Source organism: Rhamphochromis sp. 'chilingali', assembly GCF_963969265.1.
Source record: "Rhamphochromis sp. 'chilingali' genome assembly, chromosome: 3".
NCBI lineage: Eukaryota > Metazoa > Chordata > Actinopteri > Cichliformes > Cichlidae > Rhamphochromis > Rhamphochromis sp. 'chilingali'.
The window spans coordinates 25,626,211-25,649,782 of record NC_137931.1 but is presented as its reverse complement, the minus strand read 5'-3'; the positions used below and the strand labels follow the sequence as shown (position 1 = coordinate 25,649,782).

At 43.0% G+C, this 23,572-nt stretch overlaps 1 protein-coding gene across 14 annotated transcripts in view; it reads left to right on the top strand.

Annotated features, from left to right (window-relative positions):
• The window catches only part of LOC308393396 (CLIP-associating protein 1-A-like), a 55,645-nt gene extending 33,775 nt beyond the window's left edge, over window positions 1-21,870 (top strand). Inside the window, exons 20-39 of one of the 14 annotated variants that reach the window (XM_080877126.1) lie at window positions 2,274-2,369; window positions 2,600-2,788; window positions 3,201-3,305; window positions 4,838-4,935; window positions 5,060-5,089; window positions 5,417-5,664; window positions 6,366-6,429; window positions 6,833-6,996; window positions 7,365-7,587; window positions 7,768-7,863; window positions 10,808-10,960; window positions 11,460-11,566; window positions 13,916-14,066; window positions 14,253-14,490; window positions 14,583-14,636; window positions 14,734-14,936; window positions 15,026-15,154; window positions 15,239-15,445; window positions 15,928-16,044; window positions 16,567-21,870. In XM_080877126.1, coding sequence (XP_080733252.1) covers window positions 2,274-2,369; window positions 2,600-2,788; window positions 3,201-3,305; window positions 4,838-4,935; window positions 5,060-5,089; window positions 5,417-5,664; window positions 6,366-6,429; window positions 6,833-6,996; window positions 7,365-7,587; window positions 7,768-7,863; window positions 10,808-10,960; window positions 11,460-11,566; window positions 13,916-14,066; window positions 14,253-14,490; window positions 14,583-14,636; window positions 14,734-14,936; window positions 15,026-15,154; window positions 15,239-15,445; window positions 15,928-16,044; window positions 16,567-16,650 — 2,756 coding nt within the window. In that variant the 3' untranslated portion in view covers window positions 16,651-21,870. Of the gene's footprint in view, window positions 1-2,273; window positions 2,370-2,599; window positions 2,795-3,200; window positions 3,306-4,837; window positions 4,936-5,059; window positions 5,090-5,416; window positions 5,665-6,365; window positions 6,430-6,832; window positions 6,997-7,364; window positions 7,588-7,767; window positions 7,864-10,807; window positions 10,961-11,459; window positions 11,567-13,915; window positions 14,067-14,252; window positions 14,491-14,582; window positions 14,637-14,733; window positions 14,937-15,025; window positions 15,155-15,238; window positions 15,446-15,927; window positions 16,045-16,566 lie in introns of all 14 variants that reach the window. The other 13 variants (XM_080877119.1, XM_080877125.1, XM_080877123.1 and 10 more) reach the window with 13 other exon arrangements.
• The last annotated feature ends 1,702 nt before the right edge of the window (window positions 21,871-23,572 follow it).

The following is a 23,572-nucleotide window of genomic DNA, read 5'->3' as shown; positions in this document are numbered from 1 at the left end:
GATCTGATCATAAGCTCACCATCCAAATCAAATTTGCTGTGTATGCCCCCCTCCCACTACCACCCCTCCTCCGCCCCTCTAAAGCCTAACCTGTTGACCCTAAACCCTGTTGTGTTTCTCCCGGCCTCGCTCGCTTGTCAGACGGTTCGTGGTCTGTTAACGCAGACGGTAAGCTGTGTGGGTGTGGTGGGTGTTTTACCTCCATCAGTTCTGTAATGGTGGTCATCTGTAATCAGTGCATGGACTGTCTGTGCATGGTTTACTCCAGTTTCTCACACACGCGCACACACACACCTGGAAAACTACCAACCTGTGCGGTTACAAAGACAAATATGATGACAGAGTTACAAAGTAGCCGTAGCTTCTGCTTTGAGTCTGAAGTTGTTTTACGATCACATGCAGTTTTTCCTTGCTTGAGAACAGAGTCAGCTGATTGTGTAAATAACTGATTCTGCTCCTCAGCTGTAGTTTTGACATGTAGATAAATGTAAAGCATTAGAATGAAAAAATCAGCGTTTCCTGTCCTGAGAAGTGCAGTGTTAGTCCTCTGTTAGTCGGCCTGCAAACAGCTCAGACTTCACTGACTCTGAAGTCCCGCTCTGGCTGTCAGTACGTGGAGGCTTGAACTGCTCTCCATGTGGTCAGTAAACAAAATACCTTCCTGTGCTGGTGTCGGTAGGGTTTCATCCTGTAATTCACATCCCTGCATGGTGGTGTCAGATCTGTCAGAAATAAGAGGAACAGCCTGTGATGTTGTGGCTGTTGTGGCTCCTTTAACTCAGCCCTCAGCTGCAGAGCAGGCTGAATTCACTTCTTTGTGTCTAGTTTGAAACCAAATAAACCTAAAACTCTTCGCTGTAGCCATCGTTTGAGCTTTACGTGCAGTTGTGGCTCCTTTTACTGTTCACATTAACCTTTCAGCCTGTGAGTAACTGACTTACAGATATTTTCCTGCTGCCTTTTTTTTTTGGAAGACTTCACAAACGTGCGTCTCTGTGGCCTCGGCCATGGTTAAACTTCCACAGTCTGTGTTGACAGAAAGCGAACAGAGAGACCGGCCTAGTTACTGATGAAGAAAGCACTTCATCGCTGGCTGTGACGCAGATGCACACTGTGGCTGAAGGCTTCCCGGGCACACGTTGTGATTGATGTATACTTGAAAAGACAACAGAAAAAAAACACACAAAAGAGTCTCCTGATCCTCGCTGTGCCTCCAAAGCAGAAGCAGTGCCGACCTCCTGAGGGCACTGGTGGATGCTTTATCACCCCGTCTCTGTCACCCAGGCTCTGACACTCGTCTGGCTGTAACACCTGCCCATCAGCGAACATGGAGACCATGAAAAACTGTCCTGCTTTCTGTTTTCTTCCACTTCTTGGCTTGTGCAGCTGTTACGACATGGCCTTTGTTGTTCTATGTCAGAGCTCAGGATGTTTGTATCCACAGATTAGGGGAAAAAAGCTTTCTCTGCAGTGCATGAAGCAGCTGCTCAGACTTTCTAGTGATTCCTGGAAGCAGAGGACACACTTGCATCTACAGACATGTACAAAAGCAGGACTGCAGTCAGTCATGTGTCTCTGCTCGTATTTGATCAGGCAGACGAATCAAACAGAAGCAGCCCATAGACACACAGAGCTCCTAATGTAGGAGAGGAGGAGGTGATGGGGTGCTGAGTGGACCCAAATGTAGGACATGTGACCCAGATGGAGTTAGGCGGGACTCCCAACCAACGCCAGCTGTATTTACTATGTGTGTGTATACGTGTCTCTCCTTTACTGTGAACTTTATAACGTAATTGTTCCTGAGTCTTTGCACCAGTTCACTCACATTACAGCTCGTTAACCCGGAATGAAAGGTTGTTGGTGACGTGTTGAGACTTCCGTCTGCATGAGGCACAGATTCCTCTCCGAGTCTGTAAATGTTGTGGCGTCTTTATATCTCCTCCATCTGTTTCTGTCTCCACATTTGAATCTGGCAGCTGAGACATTAGAGAAACAATTTGTTCTCAGTGACCAATAAATGCTTGTCATGTGACCCCTGCTACCCACAAAAACACCTTTAATGTTACCGTCTGCTGTCTTTATGGATTTAAAGCTCGTGTTCATGGATGACAGACTCTGTGTTTCTCTGGTCTTCAGGATGATCTGTATGGTTTTCCTCCCTTCAGTCTCAGTCCCTCTGTTGCTGCATGAAGCACACATGTAGGAAGTGTCACAGCAGTCTTAAGACTTCAGTGTGTTTGAGCTTTTGTCTTCCTGCGTCTCTGCCTCTGCAGGTCGAGTGCGAACAAGGAGGACAAGCTCAGGAAACGGTCCGTCAGTGACAGACACACGGGGCCGGAGTCGAGGGAAAGTCGTCTCTCAGTCCCAGCGTGAGTAACTCTGCTGCTTTTTTAGTGATATAGATCAAATTTAGATATCAGTCTGTTCAAATACATAGAGAAAATATAAACGTTTTTCTTAAATAACATTTCTGTGACTAAAAAATGGATTTGTAACTGTTTTTCATACTTTTCTAATCTTACCACTTATTTGGAAACCTAAACAAAGGTGTGACAGACATATGAACTGGTTCACCGAAATATGTCTTCCTGTGTTTCAGCTGGGAGTCGGTCAGGCTCTCCCGGGCGTCTGCTGAGCTCCACCTATGGCCGGATCCCCAGGCCCACCATGGGCACCGGTGCCACTGCCGCCGCCACGGGTAGCACCTCCACCAGCCTGACCGACAAGAGCCGACCTCGAGGTCACCGCAGCCAGGGCTGCAGCCGAGAGACCAGCCCCACCAGATCAGGCACGGGTATGGGAGGGAAGACAGACACATTTAAAAATGAAAGCATTTTTTTTAAAACACAGGTTTGGGAGCATTTGTGAAGAAGTTCAAGTTAAAAAGTGGAAAAAGAATTACTGAAAGTAAAAATCTGAGAACTTGGTATAAATATGATGCTGTCTGAAACAGTAAAGCCGGTCAGAATTGGCAGATCGGACTCCTTGTATGTGAGTCGACCTGCACGCTCGACTGGAGGCGAAAGACCTTCCTGGTTCGTCTTCCTGATGCTAACACCTGCTGCCTCCCCCCTCTCTGTCTCTGTCTCGCTCGCCTGCCTGACTCACTAACCGTCTCTGCTGGGCTTCAGGTGTGTCATGTCTGCCTAACCTCTCTTCCCTGCACCGCTCTCTGTCTGTCTGTGTGTCCGCCTCTGCAGCCCGGAGTCGCATCCCTCGACCGAGCATGAGTCAGGGCTGCAGCCGCGAAACCAGTCGCGAGAGCAGCCGCGACACCAGCCCGGCGCGGGGCTTCTCCCCCCTGGGTGAGTATGGTATCAAAAACTGAAGGCTGAGACAATCTCAGACGTCTGTCTGACTAAATCCTTACTTTTCCTGCTTTTTTATCTGCATGCTCTCTGTCTAATTGTCCAGGTTGTGTCTGCTGGTACTCCTTTAAAGTGCAGCTAATTGTTGTCTTTTAAGTTCCTCTGTAAAATAACATCCTCACTCCTGGTCTCTCCTTAACTTTGCGTCCTCCTTCAGCGTCCCGCCGTCACTCCCGTTCCACCAGCGCCCTGTCCTCTGCAGAGTGCTACTCAGGTGACCAGTGGAGCAGATTTAAACAGATAACGAAAACAAAAGCGGCTCAAAGCTTCCTGCCTCACCTTGCATGGCCAAAGTCGACTCTGCCTCCTGTGGTCAGAGTGGGAAGTAATCAATAATCAGTCAGATATTGGAAACCTTTACAGAGCAATCAGATGTAGCCTCCAGCCACAGATAAACCTTAAAGATGCTTAAGTGAAGTTTCCCACTCTGGTGCACGTAAAGCAGTACATCTCATTCACCTACAGGGGGCGGTACTAAACCAGTTTGGCCTGGTCCTTACAGTCATAGCTGCCTTTGTCATGTTTATCGCTACCAGGGGTGTAACGGTTCTGAATCAGGGTGCAAACGTCCGCAGTCTCCTGCCTCCACCCAGTAAATCTGTCAGATAAATATAAGCTGGTGCAGCTTTAAGGTGGAATACTCTGTGCCAGAGTACAACATACTCACAAAAACAGTCAAGATTCTCTAACAAAGTTCCTCGTTTTTGTTTATTAAACTCATCATTATGAGTTGGGCTGTCGGTGGGCTGTTAGCATGGTGAAAGCTAAAGATGCTTCAAGTAAAGAGAAAACTGGGAATACTTAATTCATTATCAGCTGATCATGCCCGTGATAAAGCAAATACTTGCCCGTATGTTTTGTAATTAACCTGACTATGGATCAGGTGAATCGTTACACCCCTACCTGTTGCTATGAAACGGCTACAGGAAACAGGAGTTCACGCTTGTAAATATTGAAGATAAAGTTTTGCTTCTCCTTCAGTTTGGTGTTTTGTTTTTGTTTTTTTGCAGAGCATCATGAAGTTTATTTCTCTCATGCAGTTTATGGAGTTTGTTATTTTTCACATTTTTTAGCGAGCGCTGCTGGGTTTTACTTCTGGAGTTCTGCTTGTGTTTTGCATTTCTTTGTATTTGAGTTGATTAAACAGGCTGTTCGCTGCTCAGATCTGGACTTGTGTTATATTATATTACATTCAAACAGCCTCTCTGCTCATCACTGTGGGTTTGGTCTGGTTTAAAGCAGTTACTTAAAAATTTGCAACCTGCACAGGTAAATAACACAAATTCTTCTCATGTAATTTGAACTCATTAAATTGTCTGAATTCACAAAAACGGGACCAAGACTCACGTCACTGTTATTGATCATCAGTTCTACATGAAGGAGATGTTTCTGTTTAATATTGAGGCGTGCCTGTGGATTTTAAAGCCTCTAATCAAACTGCTTCTCCTCCTCTGACCTCCTCCCATCAGACCGGCTGTCCCATCAGGCTCGGATCTCTGCCTCAGTCAATGCCATGAGGATCCTCAACACGGGCACCGAAGTCGAGGCTGCGGTCGCCGATGCTCTGGTGAGAACAGAAAACTGTTTTTGCCTTAATGTGAATACAAATGTGAATCAAAGATGTTGTCGCAGCTCTTTCAGCTCTGTTAATGCCCTCTCTGCTCTTTCTCTCTGGACTTTGTACATTTCAGCTCTTAGGAGACTCGAGGAGTAAGGTACAGGTAGATCTCACCTGTCACTGCATGCAGAGCATGAGCTGTGCACATTGACTTTAACGTTTTAAACATGGATGCAGTGATTTGCTTTATTTCAAGTTGTTTTAGCTTGGTAAGGGTTGCTTATCGCTCCATTAAAAGCAGCATGTTGATATGGACTCACAAGAGAGGGGGGAAAAACCCCAAAGTAACCTCATCCATCTCATGCGATGACACCAGAAACATCCATGAGTCTGCCTGTGTAGCTGCATGCTACTTCTTCTGACAGCTGTACATTTACCCTGTGAAGTCTTGTCTTTACACTTAGCCTCTCTCATCTCCTCTCTGATGTAGCGGAGGCCAGTGAGGCGGCGGTTCGAGTCGCCGGGGATGTACTCAGACGACGACGCCAACAGCGACGCCTCCAGCGCCTGCTCTGAGCGCTCCTACAGCTCACGTAACGGCGGCGTGGCGCCGCACTACCTACGTCAGACGGAGGACGTGGCGGAGGTGCTGAACCACTGTGCCAGCGCCAACTGGTCCGAGAGGAAGGAGGGACTGCTGGGACTGCAGAACCTGCTCAAGAGCCAGAGGATGCTCAGGTGGGTGTGCCAACAGTGGAAAACAGGTCTGAAAAGCTCCGCCTCTGCAGGTTTGAGGACTTTTGGTTGATGTAAAGGGGCGGTGGATAAGGTTTCATCGTAAAGAAACATGCTGGGTTATGAGTTTAATGTCAGGAGTTTTGTTAAAGAAGGGTTTAATAAAAGAAACCTTGTAGTCTTTGTACACTTCTAATCAACCTTGTACCTTGATGCTGGCAGTCAGCAGAAAGGTTAAAGCAGAGAGATTTTAGTGGTCAGTCCAGGCTGAGATCCAGAGGCTGTGTTTTCAACACACTCCTACTTCTGTTCAGATCTGTTTCAGCTACTGGAAATGCACTGTGCGCGGTTCAGGAGATGATCTCCAGCGAACTTGCTCTGTTGTAGCTATACACTGTATATAGTGATGGACGTGTATTCTAGTCTAAAAAGCCACACCCATCACTAGATACAAGTTTCTCATGACCCCTGGTCTTTTTTTATTTATGCAAGGGGGCGACTCCTCTGGTTTAAAACAAACAAACAAAAAAGGATATGAGAAAATGAGTGTGCTTCTCACCTCACTATTTTCTCTTCCTCCCAAAGTCGAGTTTATCTAATGAAGCTACAGTAAAGTAGAGAACTGTAATGTTTCCTGTTTCTTTACTCTGTCTGCACATAAAAGCTTTCTGTTGGCAACAAAATAACCGTGCCTGTTGTTTCAGTCGTGTGGAGCTGAAGAGGCTTTGTGAGATCTTCACCAGGATGTTTGCGGACCCTCACAGCAAGGTGAGACGGCAGCATGTTTCACACGTACTCTTATTAAAAGTGAAAGCCGACGTCAGAAAGCAGCAGTTCACACTTTCTGTGGAGAGAGAGGGGACAGTGAGAGCCGGAGGGATAAACCTGGGAGTTTGTTGTGACTCTGAAGCTGGGACGTGAGCGTCGTGGCTGATTTCACTGCTCTCGTGTCGTCACTAACAGCAGGACAAACTAACAGTGTGTGTTTTCTTGTTGCATGCCTCCTCGCTGCTGCGGACTCTAACAAACACCAGAGAGTAAGTGTTTGCTCTCACTCACATGAGAACTGTCTGCTGTCATATTTCACTGCGTGTGTACTCGTCTCAGACCAACATGTGCAGACAAACACTCAAACATCTCCTCCTCATCATCACCCCTGACTCTGTGACAGGTCTTCAGCATGTTCCTGGAGACTCTGGTGGACTTCATCGTGCTGCACAGGGACGACCTGTTGGACTGGCTCTTCGTCCTGCTCACACAGCTGCTGAAGAAGATGGGCGCCGACCTGCTGGGCTCTGTCCAGGCCAAAGTCCAGAAGGCTCTGGATGTCACGAGGTTAAGACTGAAACCTTTTCATCATTAAAGAAAAGTCCTGTATGCTTCTATCCTGCAGCAAATTAAACTCCAATCAACCAAACTCTGTGCAGGAAATAACACAAAAGAGCAACGAGTCACAGTTTTAGTAAAGGGGAAAGTGATCCTGTTATTTAATTTGGTCCTGCAGGTGGAGCACAGGAGATATTTTGCACTAAATGTTTTTTTTTTAAAGTTTATAAATTACTTTAGAATATGTGGAAATATAATATAAAGTATGTTGTGTGAACTCACTGAAGCAAGAGCAGCTGTTGTCAATAAAAAAGAGGGTGTAACTTCATCTCGTGTTCTGACGATGTTTTTCTCTCCTCCTTCCCGCCTCCATGCAGGGAGTCCTTCCCATACGAGCAGCAGTTCAACATCCTGATGCGCTTCATCGTGGATCAGACGCAGACCCCCAACCTGAAGGTGAAGGTGGCCATCCTGCGCTACATCGAAGCTCTGGCCAGGCAGATGGACCCGGCCGACTTTGTCAACTCCAGCGAGACACGCCTCGCCGTTTCCCGCATCATCACCTGGACCACCGAGCCCAAGAGCTCCGATGTCCGCAAGGTAGGAGGGCATGTCAGCCTCCGTCTTCCTTAAAACACTCCCCCCTTTTCATCCCTTTAAATTCCTCTAAATGTTTCATTTTTTTTATATTTTCAGTTGTTTTGTTCTGTTTTTTTGTTTTTTTTCATGTCTTAAATTTTTCCCCCTTAATGGTCCTTCCTCCACCCACCTCACCCTTAGACCCTTCATAACTGGGCAGGGGAGGATTTCTCAGGCCGAACCAGCACCGTGGCCTCTCTGCCCGGGGAGGGCAACCTGGAGGAGAGGTGCAAGCAGGTAGATCCTCTACCAGTGAGCATGCGCAGCGTGAATAACCTTGTCTAACCCGGTCACAAAGAAGCGGGAAGCTGCTGTGAGCGTGTTTGTTCAGGCCCGCGTACAGAGGACATTAACCTGAGAGTGTGAGCGGGTTCTGTGAATGCTTTTCAGCACTAACTGCTGGCAAACAGTGAAAAAGGTGGAGAGGTGTCTGTGTACCTGAGGTGTGTGCATGAGATGCTGCAGCTGAGTGCAGCTTTAAGACTAACTCTGCCGACCATTATGATGTTTCTCTTATTATCAGGCATGAATCTGACCTTTAACCTTTACAGTAAAACATGAAACATTCGAATCATTTGAAAGGAAACTGAGTGATAAATGCTTCCTTTAGCTTTTGCTTAACAAGTTCAATTGACATGCATGTTAACAGAACTATTACTTTTATTTTTCCTGTTATATTTTTTCCTCTTCCAATTAAAATGGTCAAAGTTTCAGAGAATCGCAGTCTTTGTACAAATCTCCAAAAGTTGATTCTGTTCCTCTGGACGCAGCGTTTTCAGTGAGAGAAATGTTTCGTCACTCATCAAAGTGACTTCTTCAGTCTCAGCTGACTGCAGGTTTCCCCAATCTTACAAACAGTACATTTGCATAATGACTGAAACCAGCCCACTGAAGGAACAATGGGCTGGGAGGTTAGTTCCTTAATCGTAATTATGCAAATTCTCATGACCATTGATCAACAACCACTGACCAATGGCCATGAGTACCATTCACAGAGAGTTGGGGAATGGCTGCAATCACAGCATTGTAAGATGGTGACAGATGTACCCTTAGGCCCCCTCCTCGATTCAGAGATGGTCTTTCCCTTTTCACGTAAATAGCCTCCTTGACTCCGCGCTCAAACCAGCGTTCCTCCCTGTCCAGGATGGGAGGATGTCCAGGATGTCATTTACCCTTACCTGAATATTGTATATTGTATATTGTATAGCTTTCTTGTTAATTTGTATTGTATTTATTTATTTAAATTTTTACTTTTTAATTATTTTATTTGCATTTTTTAATCACTCTCTTATATTTAAATGTTCATTTGCTATTTCATCTAGGGTTTGAGAGTAACGAAATTTCTATTCTCTGTATGTCCTGTACATGTGGCAGAATTGACAAATAAAGTTGACTTTGACTTTGAGGATGTGTACAACCTCATCCTTGAAAGAGTGTCCACTGGCCTGTAGGTGTGACTAGACTGCAGAGTCCTGGCCTGATGAGGTAGCTCTTCTGTGTTGTGCCATCAGCTTTGCCAGTGGTTGTTTGGTTTCCCCGATGTATAAATCCTGGCACTTAACAAAAGGTCAAATTGCTCCAAACTCTCAGTTTTTGGGGGGTTTTTTGTCACAGAAGCTCCACCCACCTGCTGTTCAAACCTTGAGTTTGCAAAGGGCAGCCAATCAGAAAAAAGCTGGCTTAATTGTGGACAAACTAGAATAAAATAAACAAAGAATATTTTGAACTGTAAATCATGCAAAGCCCAGAATTAAAATATGGTGCACAATAGGTCCACTTTAAAGTGGAAGCCAGGGTTATAATAAGTGAACACGGCTGAAGCCATGTTTACTCAGAGTTGATTTCTCTGTGCGAGGATTTAATCTTTGAAAGCACTCTGTCTTAATTTGTGGAGAAATTGTGGTACAGTTTTTGTTACTGCTGGACTTTGTCTGTTACTAACTGTTGAAAGGTTGGAGGTAAACAGGTTTACTTAAAAACAAAAAAAGGTCTGGGCATTAAAGCATGCTGATAAACTTGTGCATGAAATTGAAGGCTTTTATTCTGAAGGTCTGAAGGTCTAAAGGTCTAAAATTAACTGGGGACTTTTACTTTAAAAGTCCCACAACACTGAAGTATCTAAGGCTACGTTCACACTGCAGGTCTTAATGCTCAATTCCGATTTTTTGATCAAATCTGATTTTTTTGTCTGCTCGTTCACACTGCAAATAAAATGTGACAGCAAACGTGCTCTAGTGTGAACCCTCAAAGCGGCCCGCATCCGCAAAAGACGACGTCACACACAACGTGCTCTGTTTAGACTCAGAGCAAACAGTATTGTTTGACTGATGGCCCTTAATATAAAGACTTGTTTCGGACGTTTCGTTTCCCAATTTTGCTTTAAGTTATAAAGTTATTTTGTTATTTACATATGGCCTAATAATGATCCTTATTGCTGTTTTAGAGGAGCGGTGCTTCAAAGGATAGTTGCTGATTTCTGTCAGAATCTGCAGATTATACAGCACAAATAAAATGTTCACGTTTCTCCAACGTTGTCTTCCCAACAGTTTCACTGACATCTACACGGGATGGCCAGGAAGCGTTCACGATGTCTTCTCCGGCGCTGATAATTGGCGTCTGTCTTGTGTCAGTGACATAAAAGACGGATTTAATGCGACATGACCGTTCAAACAGCAGTCGCTTTCTAAAACATCAGATATGTATCGGATTCAGTACCACATACGAAAGTGACCCAGGACGGATTTGACAATATCGGATTTGTGCTGTTCACACTGTCATGCCATGAACGCATATGGGTCGCATAGGGTCAAAAAAGTTTCGCTTTCGCCTGCAGTGTGAACGTAGCCTAAGCGTCATGCAATAAATAGCTAGATGCTTTTATTTTGGAAAAAGTGAAACTAAAGCATCATGTAAAATTCCTGTGACTAACAGGAAGCTTTTATTTTGAACTACAGCATTATCTGGTATCATTCACGTCTGCATGGTGCTTCAGTGCGGCTGACTGTTGCAATAAAATGCTGCAAAACAATATTTTGTTTTATTTCAAACAGGTTAATTTACTTCTGGCTGTCCTTTATAACAGAGCGAAAGCTTTTCTTCATGTTCAGTGCCAAAATCAGTGCAGTGACAGTCATTAAACGTCAGTAAAGTGATGTGTAACATGTTTTCTTTGTGTGTGCAGGCAGCCCAGGTGGTGTTGATCGCCCTCTTTGAGCTGAACACTCCAGAGTTCACCATGCTGCTGGGTGCTCTGCCCAAAACCTTCCAGGACGGGACAACAAAGCTGCTGCACAACCACCTGAGGAACGCCAGTGCCAACAGCAGCATCAGCATGGTAACACACACACACACACACACACACACACACACACACACACACACACACACACAGGCTCAAATATGGAGATGTTTGCATTCAGATTCATTTAAACAACATTCTTTCAGGATGTTTTTTTAAAGATTTTATTTCCAGGAGGTCTTATTCCTTTATTTATTGATCCATATCAGAATATATTGATAGATCATCGTAGCCTGACCTTGATAACTAATATCGTAACACACTTTAAGACTTTAACTCAAACAATAAATATGTCACATGGCTGTAGATGTTTGTAATTGACTTTAAGATTATTGATTAGACAAAATAATCATTTTAAAGAAGAGTTTTAGGCTTTTTTGTTGTTTGTGTTGTATAGATGCACAAACACACTTGTTTTGATAAATATAGTAGTTTCTGTATGTGTGCTGTTCCTCTTATCCTTACATCATCACAGCTGTGGCTTTCCAAATGTTCTCACATTAAATCCAGACACTTTTGTTTCATGGATCCGCAGGCGTCTCCCAGTAACTCGGCAGGTCGGACGCCCCTGCGACAGCCCAGCAGCCGCAGCAGCCCGCTGACCTCCCCCACAAACTGCTCCCACGGCGGCCTTTCCCCCAGGTACAGAAACGGCCCCGCCATCGCCACACCTAAAATTCAAACCACGTTTCCTGTGTATAATTTTATCCACACAGATAAAATTCTGGCTTCAGCAGTTCATCCTTCATTTCTGCCATCGTCCAGACTTTTCTTTTGAAGCTCAGGTTATAACGCAGCGGGCGTATTTCCCCGTGTCTTCTCTTTGTTCGCTCGTTAACAGAGGAGTGTAAAGCTGCACTGAGGGGTCGCCACAGAGTTTAGATGTTGACCACTCCACTGTGGAGCCATTGAAGAGCTCAAAATCAGAGCCAAAGCTCAAAGTCTAAACTTGCGGTTTGATGCTTTGTTTTAAAAGAACGTCAGAATTTTAGGCTCATGTTCGGCTCCGTGCGTCTCTTCCTGAAGCTTCGTGTGATTTTAGACGTTTTCTCCTCTCAGCCAATCAGCAGGTTTCCTCACAGCTGTCATACTAATGATCCCTCCGCCTGTACTAACTCTGACTGAGAGCACTGCTTCTCCTTATCTTCCACTCTTTTCACATCTCTTCTTCTCTCCGGGCTCCTCCTCCACCTCTTCCTCCCCGGCTGGTCGCAGTCGGCTGTGGGGTTGGAGCGCAGACGGCCTCTCCAAGTTCCCTCCTCCACCCTTCCCCTCCCCTCTTCCTCCACCCACTGCCCACTCTTCCCTCAAGGCCCTGCGGCGAGCTTACTCACCCAGGTAACCCTTCTTCCTCCCCCTCCTCCTCCTCCCTCCTCTGTACGGGGTTTCACAGTTTAACAGTTGGATCTGTCTCTGTAGTGATGAATGGATTTCTAAGCTTATTTTTAAAGATATTTTGGAGTTCTCTGTGAAACCTCGAGCTTCCATCAGTCTGTCGTCACCTCTGCTGCCTCGGTGCCTCCATCAGCTTCGTGTGTCTGTTTTTCTTTTTGTCGTCATGGTGACTGAAAGGTGGCTTTCCTTCTGTCTCTCATCTGTCCGCGTGCGCTCGTCAACATGCACGGCTCTGCACTTCCTGTTTCCTGGTCATGGACAAACCATCCCTTGGTACAAGATTTGACTAATTTGTTTGGCACGCAGATGCTTTTGTGTTTGATCCATGTCAAGGAAAATGCCCTCAGTCGTCATTCACAATCTTCAAGATGAAAATGGAGCTGCTTCATGTCGCTGACATTAAAGGGATCATAGGTGCTGTTAAGAAGAAGAGCCTCTGTACTTCCACCCGTCTCTTAGAGGGACAGTCCACCTCAAAGACAGAGGCACACGTTCTTCCTCTGACCTGTGGTGCTCTTTATTCATCTCCACTGTTTTGATGCTTTGGATATATTGATGATTAAATGTCCTTCTAGAAGCAGTTATGTGGGCAGTGATCCTCTGATTTAATCGACTGTTCCCACACGTCTCCTGCGCTGATCGAGGTTCTCATTCCTTGTAAACAGACACAAGCCCTCAGTAACTTTCCAGTCATCTTTTTCGGCCTCTCTGGCATTCACACCTGCCAGACAGCGTTAACATTAACGCTCCACTTCAAAGTTCAAAGTTTTACTAGCAGCAGCTAACTGCAGCAGGAGACAGAGACAAGTTTCACATGTCCTTTATATCGACTCGTATCGGACTACTTTCACACAAGTTTTATACCCTCCTCCAGAGTTAATAGATGTGGACACATATCGACAGCTGAGGCTGACTGACAGCCTACACTCACTACAGATGATCAGCAGACAGAGCTGTTTGTCCTACAGTGGCCACTGTAGCTAGAATTAAGCACTGAACATGTCAGGGGTAAGAAAACAGAACTCCGTTTCTGCAGCCTACTGACATCTAGTGGTGAGTTTTTACAAACTGTAACTTTAAAGTTTTTCTTAAGAAATTTATTACAAGACAAACAAAAAGTAACACAGCACAGTCTGATCTAAACACCAGTTTTCTTCAAACCTCGAGTGGATTAACTGACCACCAAAGTAAAATGGGGACAACTATTAGTTTGTAGGGAAAGAAAAATATTTATAGCATTAAATTCCAATTGCATACAAGAAAATCCTGCTTTGAAGATCCTGGATAAACATGATGTAATGGATGAAAGTACCTCTGTGTTTGGGGATATAAAAAACCAAAAAGCCCAAAGAGGTCTGGAGTCATTACTGCTGAGTTTTCCAAATGTGTTTTTGGTGCTTGGAGCAGCTCAGGGCGATTTAGTGCTGGGGCCGACGCCTCTACAGCTCCAGGTAAATATGGATAACACGCTCTACAGGCCAGAGGAAAAACATGTGAATCTGATTTTGCAATGAACTCTCCCTTTAAGTGACGATCCCCTGACGATGTTGCCTACATCCTGTCTAAAATGCCCATTGGACTTGTCTCGTGCTGCAGCATGCTGGAGTACGACAGCGAGAACCTGAACTCCGAGGAGATCTACAGCTCGCTGCGCGGTGTCACCGAGGCCATCCAGAACTTCAGCTTCCGCAGCCAGGAGGACCTGGTGGAACCGCTGAGGCGGGACGGCAAGAAGGATGGCGTTATGGTGAGGAGTTACAGGGAGGAACCAGAGGGCAGATAACTGAAATAACTGTTAAACATATTCAAATACAGATTATTTTTTTTGGGTTGTTTTTTTTTTTTTGGTCAAAAAGAAAAAAAAAAAAGATTATTTTATTTTGGAGTAAAGACTCCAGAATAACTCATCTGCTCCGCTGTCACTGAATCTTAGACTGGAGGCGGGGCTTCCTCGGACTCCGAACCTCGTCCCAGCGGTGATGCAGTGGAGGGCGGGCGCACTGCCCTGGACAACAAGACCTCTCTGCTGAACACGCCGTCTCCTCGATCCTTCGCCGGCCCGCGCTTCAGAGAGTACAACCCATACAACTACACGGACGGCATCAGTACGATGGATAAAGCTGCGCTGAAGGAGGCGCTGTACGAGGACGCTGTGGAGCAGCTGCGAGAAGGTGGGACCTTAGGACAAAAGCTGTGCAGGAGTGTGTGTCCTGCTGCGTCGGTAAAGATTCAGTTTTTCTGTCTTTCCCGTCCCACTCTGCAGGCCGCCGGCAGGAAAGTGTGGAAAACAAGATCCTGAACCCCAAAGGTTTCCCAGGTAAACTCACCAGAAAACCTCAGAGGTGAACAAATTATTTATTTGATCTTTGTTCTCACTTTTTTTTAAAAACTACCTATTTCCCCTCCACCTACAGCCGGGGCTGCTGAGCAGCTGGAGCTGGTCGGAGAGCTGCTGAAGGAGCTCTCCCAGGGCCAGGCAGGGGAGCGGGGCCCTGAGGAGCGCCGGGGGACCCTGCTGGAGATGCTGAAGGTGGCCCGGGAGGACAGCTTGGTGGTGTGGGAAGAGCACTTTAAGACCATGCTGCTGCTCCTGCTCGAAACGCTGGGAGACAAAGACGTGAGGACGCGAGGCTTCCGTTGTTTTTGATTTTTTTCCCCACTGCTGTAAATGTCCTGTGAGTGACTTGTTTCCTCTCGCTGTCCCAGCACACAATCCGGGCACTCGCCCTGCGAGTCCTAAAGGAGATTCTGAGGAACCAGCCCGCCCGCTTCAAGAACTACGCTGAGCTCACCATCATGAAGATGCTGGAGGCCCACAAAGACTCGCACAAGGAGGTGAGGATGAAAAAGAAACCAGAGGCCACTCCTCCGGTCTTCCTGTGATTCTGACCCTCATGGCGCTCCTTTCTTCTTTTGAAGGTGGTGCGGGCGGCCGAGGAGGCGGCCTCCACGCTGGCGGGCTCCATCCACCCCGAGCAGTGCATCAAGGTGCTCTGCCCCATCGTGCAGACGGCCGACTACCCCATCAACCTGGCCGCCATCAAGATGCAGACGAGGGCCATCGAACGCATCACCAGAGAGCCGCTGCACCAGCTGCTGCCCGACATCATCCCCGGACTCCTGCAGGTTTTTCATTCTTTAAATTTGTAGATGCTTTAACTGCTCATGAACACGCAAGATTAGCTCATGTTACGGACTTGTATCCACCATTTGGGCTCCAGTATGCAGGATGTGTGAACTGAAATGTATTTAATGTTTGAGTAAATGAAAACACTTAAAAATGGTTAAACTGTGTTATTACAAACACAAGAATACAATATGGTTAAAATCCAGAGACTTGTACAGGTAAGATAACCATGCAGCACACGAATAGACCGAGACTGCCTTTAGACAGTTTTTTATACTGAAATAAAACTAGTGTCAGTAGCACTCGTGTGTTTCATGTTGTACCTGAAAAGACTGAATTTAGACACATATTGAAATATCTTTTTAATTTCCTCTGCCGTATGATCAGCTTTATCCCAGAAATTATTCACACAGTCATCGGTGAGATAAACTCTTCTTTGTTTCAATTGTGTTGATATCAGTCTCTCCTTCTGCTGTTTCAGGGCTACGACAACACTGAGAGCAGCGTGAGGAAGGCCAGCGTCTTCTGCCTGGTGGCCATCTACTCTGTGATCGGAGAGGAGCTGAAGCCTTACCTGGCTCAGCTGACCGGCAGCAAGGTATTTCAGACTACACAGCTGAAACGGCATCCTACACGTAGAGACGATTCACCGCAGAAATATTAAGTCTTTAAAAGTACAGTGAAAGGGCGTTTGCAATCGTGCAGTTTGCCTGTTTTTCCCCTCTTTTAAATTCACTATTTTTGTGAGTAAATCTTTTTCTTGTAAGTTTGACAAAAGCTTTTAATTTTTAAATTTTTTCTTAATAATATTCAATTTTTGACAGATATTTGCTCTTTTTTCATAATTTTGACAATTTTTTTTAGTAAATCTTTCTCATAAATTTATCTGTTTAACAGTATTTTTCTTGCATTTTTATATTTTTTTTTCATAAATTTCCCAGTGTTTTTTTTCTTAATTGTGAACTAACCTAAACTGTGTTTACCTGTTTGAATGTTGTCATATAAATCAAGTTTTGTTACAATAACTTAACTTTAGTATAGTGTTTAAAGAGCAGTGAGCTTTAGATTATCTGCAGAGCTCTTGGAGTCCTCTGACCGCGCCGCTGTTTCCCTCCTGCAGATGAAGCTGCTGAACCTGTACATCAAGCGGGCGCAGACCTCCACCAGCAACAGCAGCAGCTCCTCCGACATCTCCTCCTACTAACTCCTGCAGCTTCCATCCTCGCAGACACGCTTATAAACGGTTTCATTCCATCAGCCGGTGATCGACCTGAGGGGCGACGTCACCACCAGTGGGATCATCATCAGTTTCTTTGTAGGACCAGGTGCCTGGCACCTCATCTTCTTGACCAGCTTCTGTTTCCCAAACCATCTTCCATCTCATTCCTTCAGCTGCTGATGGAGCTGAAGTCCCTGAGGAGCTCATGCTGTCACGGCTCCAGTTTCATGTCCATCATCCATAAAGTTCAGCTCGTTTTTTGGAGGTAGGGTGACCCTGGCTTTTGAGACGTTTCATGAAGATCCACCACTAGATGCATTAGCCTTAAGACTTCATCTTCCATCTTCCAGTATGGAAATGATCAATTTTTAGAGGCCGTGTGCCTGAAACCAAGATCTCCTCTTCCTCATCTCATCATCGTCGTCTTTAATCTCCTGGATGTGAGGTGCAGTTTGAAGCCGAGGAGATCGTGGAACCATGAAGGACCTGAAGAGGAGAGTTTTTGCAGTGTAGCTTCCTCCTTCTGTCAGTATTTTTATTCCTTTTTAGTACCTTTAATCCACTTCCTGGACACTGTTTTGCTTTGACACATCAAACCTTTTATTGAATGTAAAGAGCTTTGAGTGAGCGCGAGTCTCCTTCGTGAACTACTGCCTCATCGATGGGACGTTTTCCAGTTTTTAACATTTGAATGAGTTGTTACAGAAAGTGGCACTACGGTCTTTAAAAGGCTGAATCCCAGAGATAATCGAAAGATCAACACAAGCTTTATTTTGAAAATGGGCTCATGCCTCTGTGAGTGCGATGGGAGAATCGACGGGGTTGCACTCAGTCCTGGAATAATCTATTTCAAAAGATGTGAAGCTCGTCTCAGTTTACAGTGATTGATCATTTGGCTGGCCAATGATTTTAAGCACTACAAATCAGCAAAGTTTTATTGTTCTGGGCCCGAGAACCAGCAGAAAACAGCAGTGTTTATATTTTAAAGTCATTTTTTAAGGTGTGAAAAAGAAGGAACAAATTATTTCTGTTTTTGTGGCACTCATCAGTTAGATTTCCATTTAATAGTCAAGGCTAAATATTTCACCTCACAGATCAGTTTTCTACCTGAATTGGAAAAAAAATGTCAAATGGAAACGGCCGTGTTTTTAGATGAAGAACTAGACTTGTGAGTGAGAGTTATTTTGAAATCACAGGTTTGCTTTAGTTAGCTGTCTAAATGAGCTGTTGGAGATGAGGTGGAGGTTTGAAAGAGACAGACCACTCTGCACAGATTTAATATTCAGTGTTGGAAATTAGATTTGTCCTACATGCGCGTGAACAGCACTTTCTTGTATACGTGACTTTCACAATAAAAGCTTTAGCAGCAGCAGGGTAAATTTCAGCTGATTAAACAGCTTACAGAAGCATGTTGAAGAGCTGATTGTAGGATTTAAGTAATCTTAACTTTAGTTTAGGAAGTTTTGAAATTTAATGCTGCCTTTTATTTATATAAATGTTGTTTTTAAGAAGGTTTTAATATATTGCAGTGTTTGAGAAACAAGCTGTTAAAATACTGCGTTGGACTTCATTTCTAATTGTTAGAAAAAGTTTGAAAAATAGTGTAATTAGTCTTTAAATCATCATTATCAATATTTATGTTTAAATATGTGTTCCAGTTATCAACATAAAATGTGACTTCATTTAAGCTTTCATTACAGATCTCTACATATGACGCAAAGATAACTCGGCAGCAGAAAATACTGACCTAAACACGTGTCGATTTCTCTGTAGCATTTCTGCTGATGTGAACATAGCAGGCAGATTTATTGAAAGACAAAGATTTCTTTTAAGTTGTGATAGGAAGGAAATTTTGCACACAACTGTAGAACATGGATGGATGGATGGATGGTCTGCCCAGTACTTTTTTGGGTTGATCCTAAATTTAAGGAGAGCTTTTCTTCTTTTCCCCTATTTCCGGTCAGAACTTTAAATGCATACTTTCATAAAAGTAGATATAAGAACCAGGACACTTAAAGCAATACTTTCCAATTACACACAAACATTTAAATATTATCACTAATTTCAAGTATAGCACTAATCCATCTTCTTATTTAAAAAAAAAAAAAAAGAAGTATTTATTTATTAAAAAATGTAAAAAATGACTGTCAGCTTGACAGACTGAGGACCACAATAAGAAAAATTCCAAAGAAAACATATTTTTGGTGATTGCTTTGGTCGTTCACTCATTTGGACTGTAAATATCCTCACCATCATCTAATTTATGTTAGACAACGTAAAGACTGAACTCACTTTGTAAATGTTAATAAAAAAAATGCACATTTTGTGACCAAAAGGAGACAATAATTAAATACAGATTTATGATTTTTTTTTTTTTTCAGGCCAAAGGTAGAAAGCTTCTCATCGTCCTACGTAAATATGAGACTGATATAACGAACAAAAAAGATTAAATTGTCTTTTATTGAGTTTTAAATGGAAAATCAAGCTGATGAGTGTCACATAAGTTTAATTTTTTTTTCAGCTATGGTGGGTTTTTAGTGGCTGTCAAAAACTAAAAGGTCAATCAGCTCCTAATTAAAACCACTGTAATGACAGCAGTGTTGCTCTCTCCTGTGAATTGAACGGCCCAGCTTGGGTTAAACTGGGAGTTGATTAGTTTTGATGACTGCTGTCAAGTTTAGACTACTGTGATTAGGGGACTTTCATTCCAAAATACTGTAATATATATATTAAAGCTCAAGCTGAAGGTCAAAATAAAGGCCTAAATATCTCAGAAATAGTATTAGCGGCCGTGCTCTCTGCATCAGCGGCTCCCAAATCGAATGTAAGTCACTTTTTTGACCTTTAAAATGTGAATGACAAACCTGTGGGAAAGATTGACGATCTGAATCATTAGATGCTACTACATGAGCGCGACAATGCTGAACTGCTGAATGGTGAAGTGCCAGTGGTAAAAAAAGAAACAGAGTGGACATTAGCAATAAACTTCAAGAAATCCAGCTGGGATTTCCTTGTGGAAACACTGTAGATTCCCATTTAGGTCCTCCTTTGAGACGCTCCGCCGGTCAGTGTAAAAAAGTGTCATTTTCAAATAAGCGCACCTATAATTAAACCTTCTGCTGCTTATTATAATACTAACAAACGCGCCTAACCACTCTGGTGTATGTACTTTATCTCAGCAGGAAGTGTAGGTGAAGCGATGACGATGGAAAAACGACTGAAATTTTTAATAGTGATTGATCGACTGACTGATTGCACTTTCCTGGTGCTGAACTCCGCCCATCACGCACACTAAGTGAGTCCAAACAAACGCTCCAGAGGGGGCAGAAGATGAGAAATAATCCAACATTTCCAGCAAAGTGATTTGTTTTCTTGCTGAGAGTCAGATGAGATTACAGAGATTCCATTCTGTAAATTTGGACCCTTTTCCCTTGTGTAGAAATGGCTTGCGTGGGGATCCGAACATTACAGATCATCCATCATTACAAGCTAAATTTTAGATATTTACAAGAATGTCAGAACTTTATCTGATTTTTCTAAGCATTTAGCTTAATTTAACTACATTTTCACTAACTAACATACAATAGTAGACAGTGCTAAGGAACATCCAAGTAAAATCCTAGAATTTGACTCTGTAAAACGAAAACTTCTTGAACAGCTAATCACAGCAACACAATGCATATCATGTGTCAGATAACTGCATTAAAATGCTCCAAAAGGGACTGAGCACAAACTGCCACTACATGCTGATGATGTGATTCTATTTATTATCCAAATATATTAATCACCTCAAGCCAGAGGTCCAGTTTAGGAACTCCAATAGGCTGAGGTGAAGTCTACCAGACAGCTAAAACCTATAGCTGCCTGTGACACACCATCTGGCCATCAAGCAGATAGGCCACGCCTTAATACATGTGAAACAGGTGATCCCAGTGTAGCATGGTCTCTACTTTAAACTAGTGGAATTTCTCAGTGAAATCAAGCTTTGTCTGTCAGTCTGGTTTTTATGAAATTACAATACCTACAAAACTTTGCAGCTCTTGCTCTGACCAAAACTGTTTTTGTAGCAGCTGTGAAGATGTTTACTTCAGCTATAAATTTGGACATTTTACCACAGTAGTCTATGGGGACACTGCCTCTAGCACACATTAGAGGATTTTCAGTTTCAGCATTAGTTTTACTTCCAACCTCTGGGGCTGAAAAGTGAAGCCAATATGGAATCTGTGTTTACATCTTCAGAGGTAGTGTGTTGTCGGATGCATGTAGAAATAAAAATGCTTTCTGTTCTTCCAAAATGCTATACCCACCCTCTCGAGGGTCCCAGTGTTTATTTCTGCACATTCCTGCATATACGTCTGACTCTCAGTAAAAAGCAAACATTTCCCAGAATGTCTTTAAAAGTGAAGGATGTTTCCAGGCCTTACTGAATCTCTTCCGACACATTACTTGGACTGTTAAATGTACTGTACCAGTGGCCGTTGTCACTCTTCTCAGCTTTGAGAATCTGATCAGCGTTTCCCTCTGAACTGAATGTCGAAGTCCTCCATAGCGTGTCCAGTCCAGTGGTGCTGATCCGGTGTTAAACTTGCTGCAGTTTAGGCTACAGTTTTGGCAACTAAAACTCAGTTCCCTTTATTTCAATCTACAGTGTAACTTGAAACTGCGTCTGCATGAGTGTGTCACAGGAATCGTTAAATGTAGTCAACTTGAAATTAAGATTTGAGAACATTATTTTGATTTCCTGATTGAGTGCCTTTGAGGAAAGATTTCTTGCAATACACCTGGTTGTTCTGTCCAATACTAACCTGTACTAACACTATGATTCACTGCTTCTGAAGGCGAGAAGAAAACCTTTTAATGATGCTGTAAATACGCTTCAAGCTTTTTTTTTTTCCCCATTCAAACGACTTACAGTGCATGGCTCCAGTTTGGTTTTTTTAGTTGGTTAGTTTCCTTTCTTGCTACACAGTATTTATATTCTGTTTATTTCCCTGTGTATGACTGTATATATTTACATGTTTGGTTCTCTTTCACCTGTGATAGATTTCGCAGAACTTGAAATAAACTATCAGACTTCTTTTCTCTATTGTCTTTATTACAACATTTGTGTTTTTTATCCAGGTCCAGTTTTCTACGAATTCATTTGACGTCTAAACTCAATTTAATCTTGGTCACAGGTATCTAATGAAGAGCAAATTTCAACTAAATATTAATAGATTTAAAGGACAAGTGGAGGAAAATTCTTCCCATTTTATAAGCTTTTAAATTGTTTTTATTACCCGTCATTGTAAAAGGCTGATGAAATATTGTTGTCACCCTGCTCTGCAGGCAGACAGCATAAACACCAAAGTTTTTGAATGTTCACTCAAGAACAAGGTGATGTAGGATTATGAAATTGATGCCGTAGGTGCAGCTGCTAAAAATTTAACCAGATATTAATGGGCATGTATGTTCATATTTGAGGCTGTATGTAAACTTCTGACCATATGTGAATTAGAGAAAATCGAAAATAAATTGAAACTTCTTGGTTTTTGAAATTATTAAAGGTGTATGCTGTACAATCATTAAAAAAACAAAAACATACAGTTCAAGGAAATCATTAAAAGCATAAGATTACCATTGGATTCATGGCCATGATGAGTTGAAACTCCTTTCCACAGCTGAAGGTCCATAAATACCTGCAGGCACCATAGGCAGAGGTCGAAATTCAGTTGAAATCAGACTACATTTGAATCTTTACTGGTAAACACTGGGTCTCACCTGACTAGAAATTCAGAAGTGAACCTGAAAGCGAGAGATGCAGCATAAGAAATTCAGTTTCTGTTTAGAGGAATGAGAAACTGAGCTCATTGAACATTTTGCTACAAAGCACAGCAGGGCTTCTGTCCAGCACAGGTGATCATGATGATGCTGGTTGAAAAGACCAAATGTAAATTCTCCTCTTTCACAAATTAGGAATCAAACAAAGAATACAAAGACAAGCAAAGTCCACTTCTTTGACAAACATGAATTCTCTCATTTGAATAATTTACAGTTAATCTTGAGCTGTGATTGGCTTAAAGGTGATTAACTTTTTGTCTTTAGTTGTTCAACAATTTAGGAACTGATGCAGTGCATTGTAAATGTTGGATTGAGATTCTAATTCCCATTAAAATAAACTGACTTGAGCACTGCAAATGTTTCTGAGGTGGCCTGTAAAAAGAATATCACCAGAAAATGGTTATCCCCAGAGAGCCCAAACATAAGTACATGGATGGAAATCACAATGGAAATTTATAACATGGAAAAGATAACAGCTTCTGTTAACCACAAGCTGGAGAAATTTACATCATATTGGGAAAACTGGGTTAAATATATCACGCCTCATAGGCCAGATTTTACTATTACAAACCAATAATTATGATGTATGTATATATATTTATAGGATCACCCCATACCAACACATCCGTGTTTTTTTTTTTTTTTTGTTTTGTTTTTTTTTCTCTTTTCTTAGGTTTGTTAGTTTTGTTTTTTGTTTTTTGATTTTCGGATTATGTGATGGTTTCAATTACTTCTATCGTTGTAAGTATTCTTCCCTTATGACTTGGATGTAAATTAAAATACTATTTCAGTATTTAAGGCAGATAACCTAAGTATGAAGAATGCTTACATGATGTACATACTGTGAATGCCTGCTTTTGAAACCTTAATAAAAATATGAATTAAAAAAAAAAAAAGCAAATGTTTCTGAGGAGGAATCCAACCAGCCAGCAAAGGTGCGGCATGAGTCAACACAAAACTCTAGATGGATGGCATTCCAACATTTACCAGATGAAATTGTGTCACAACAGAGTTTCACTTGAAAAGAATCAGTTTCTTTCCAAAGGAACATTAAACTGGGCTCACTGATCCTTTCATAACAGCACAA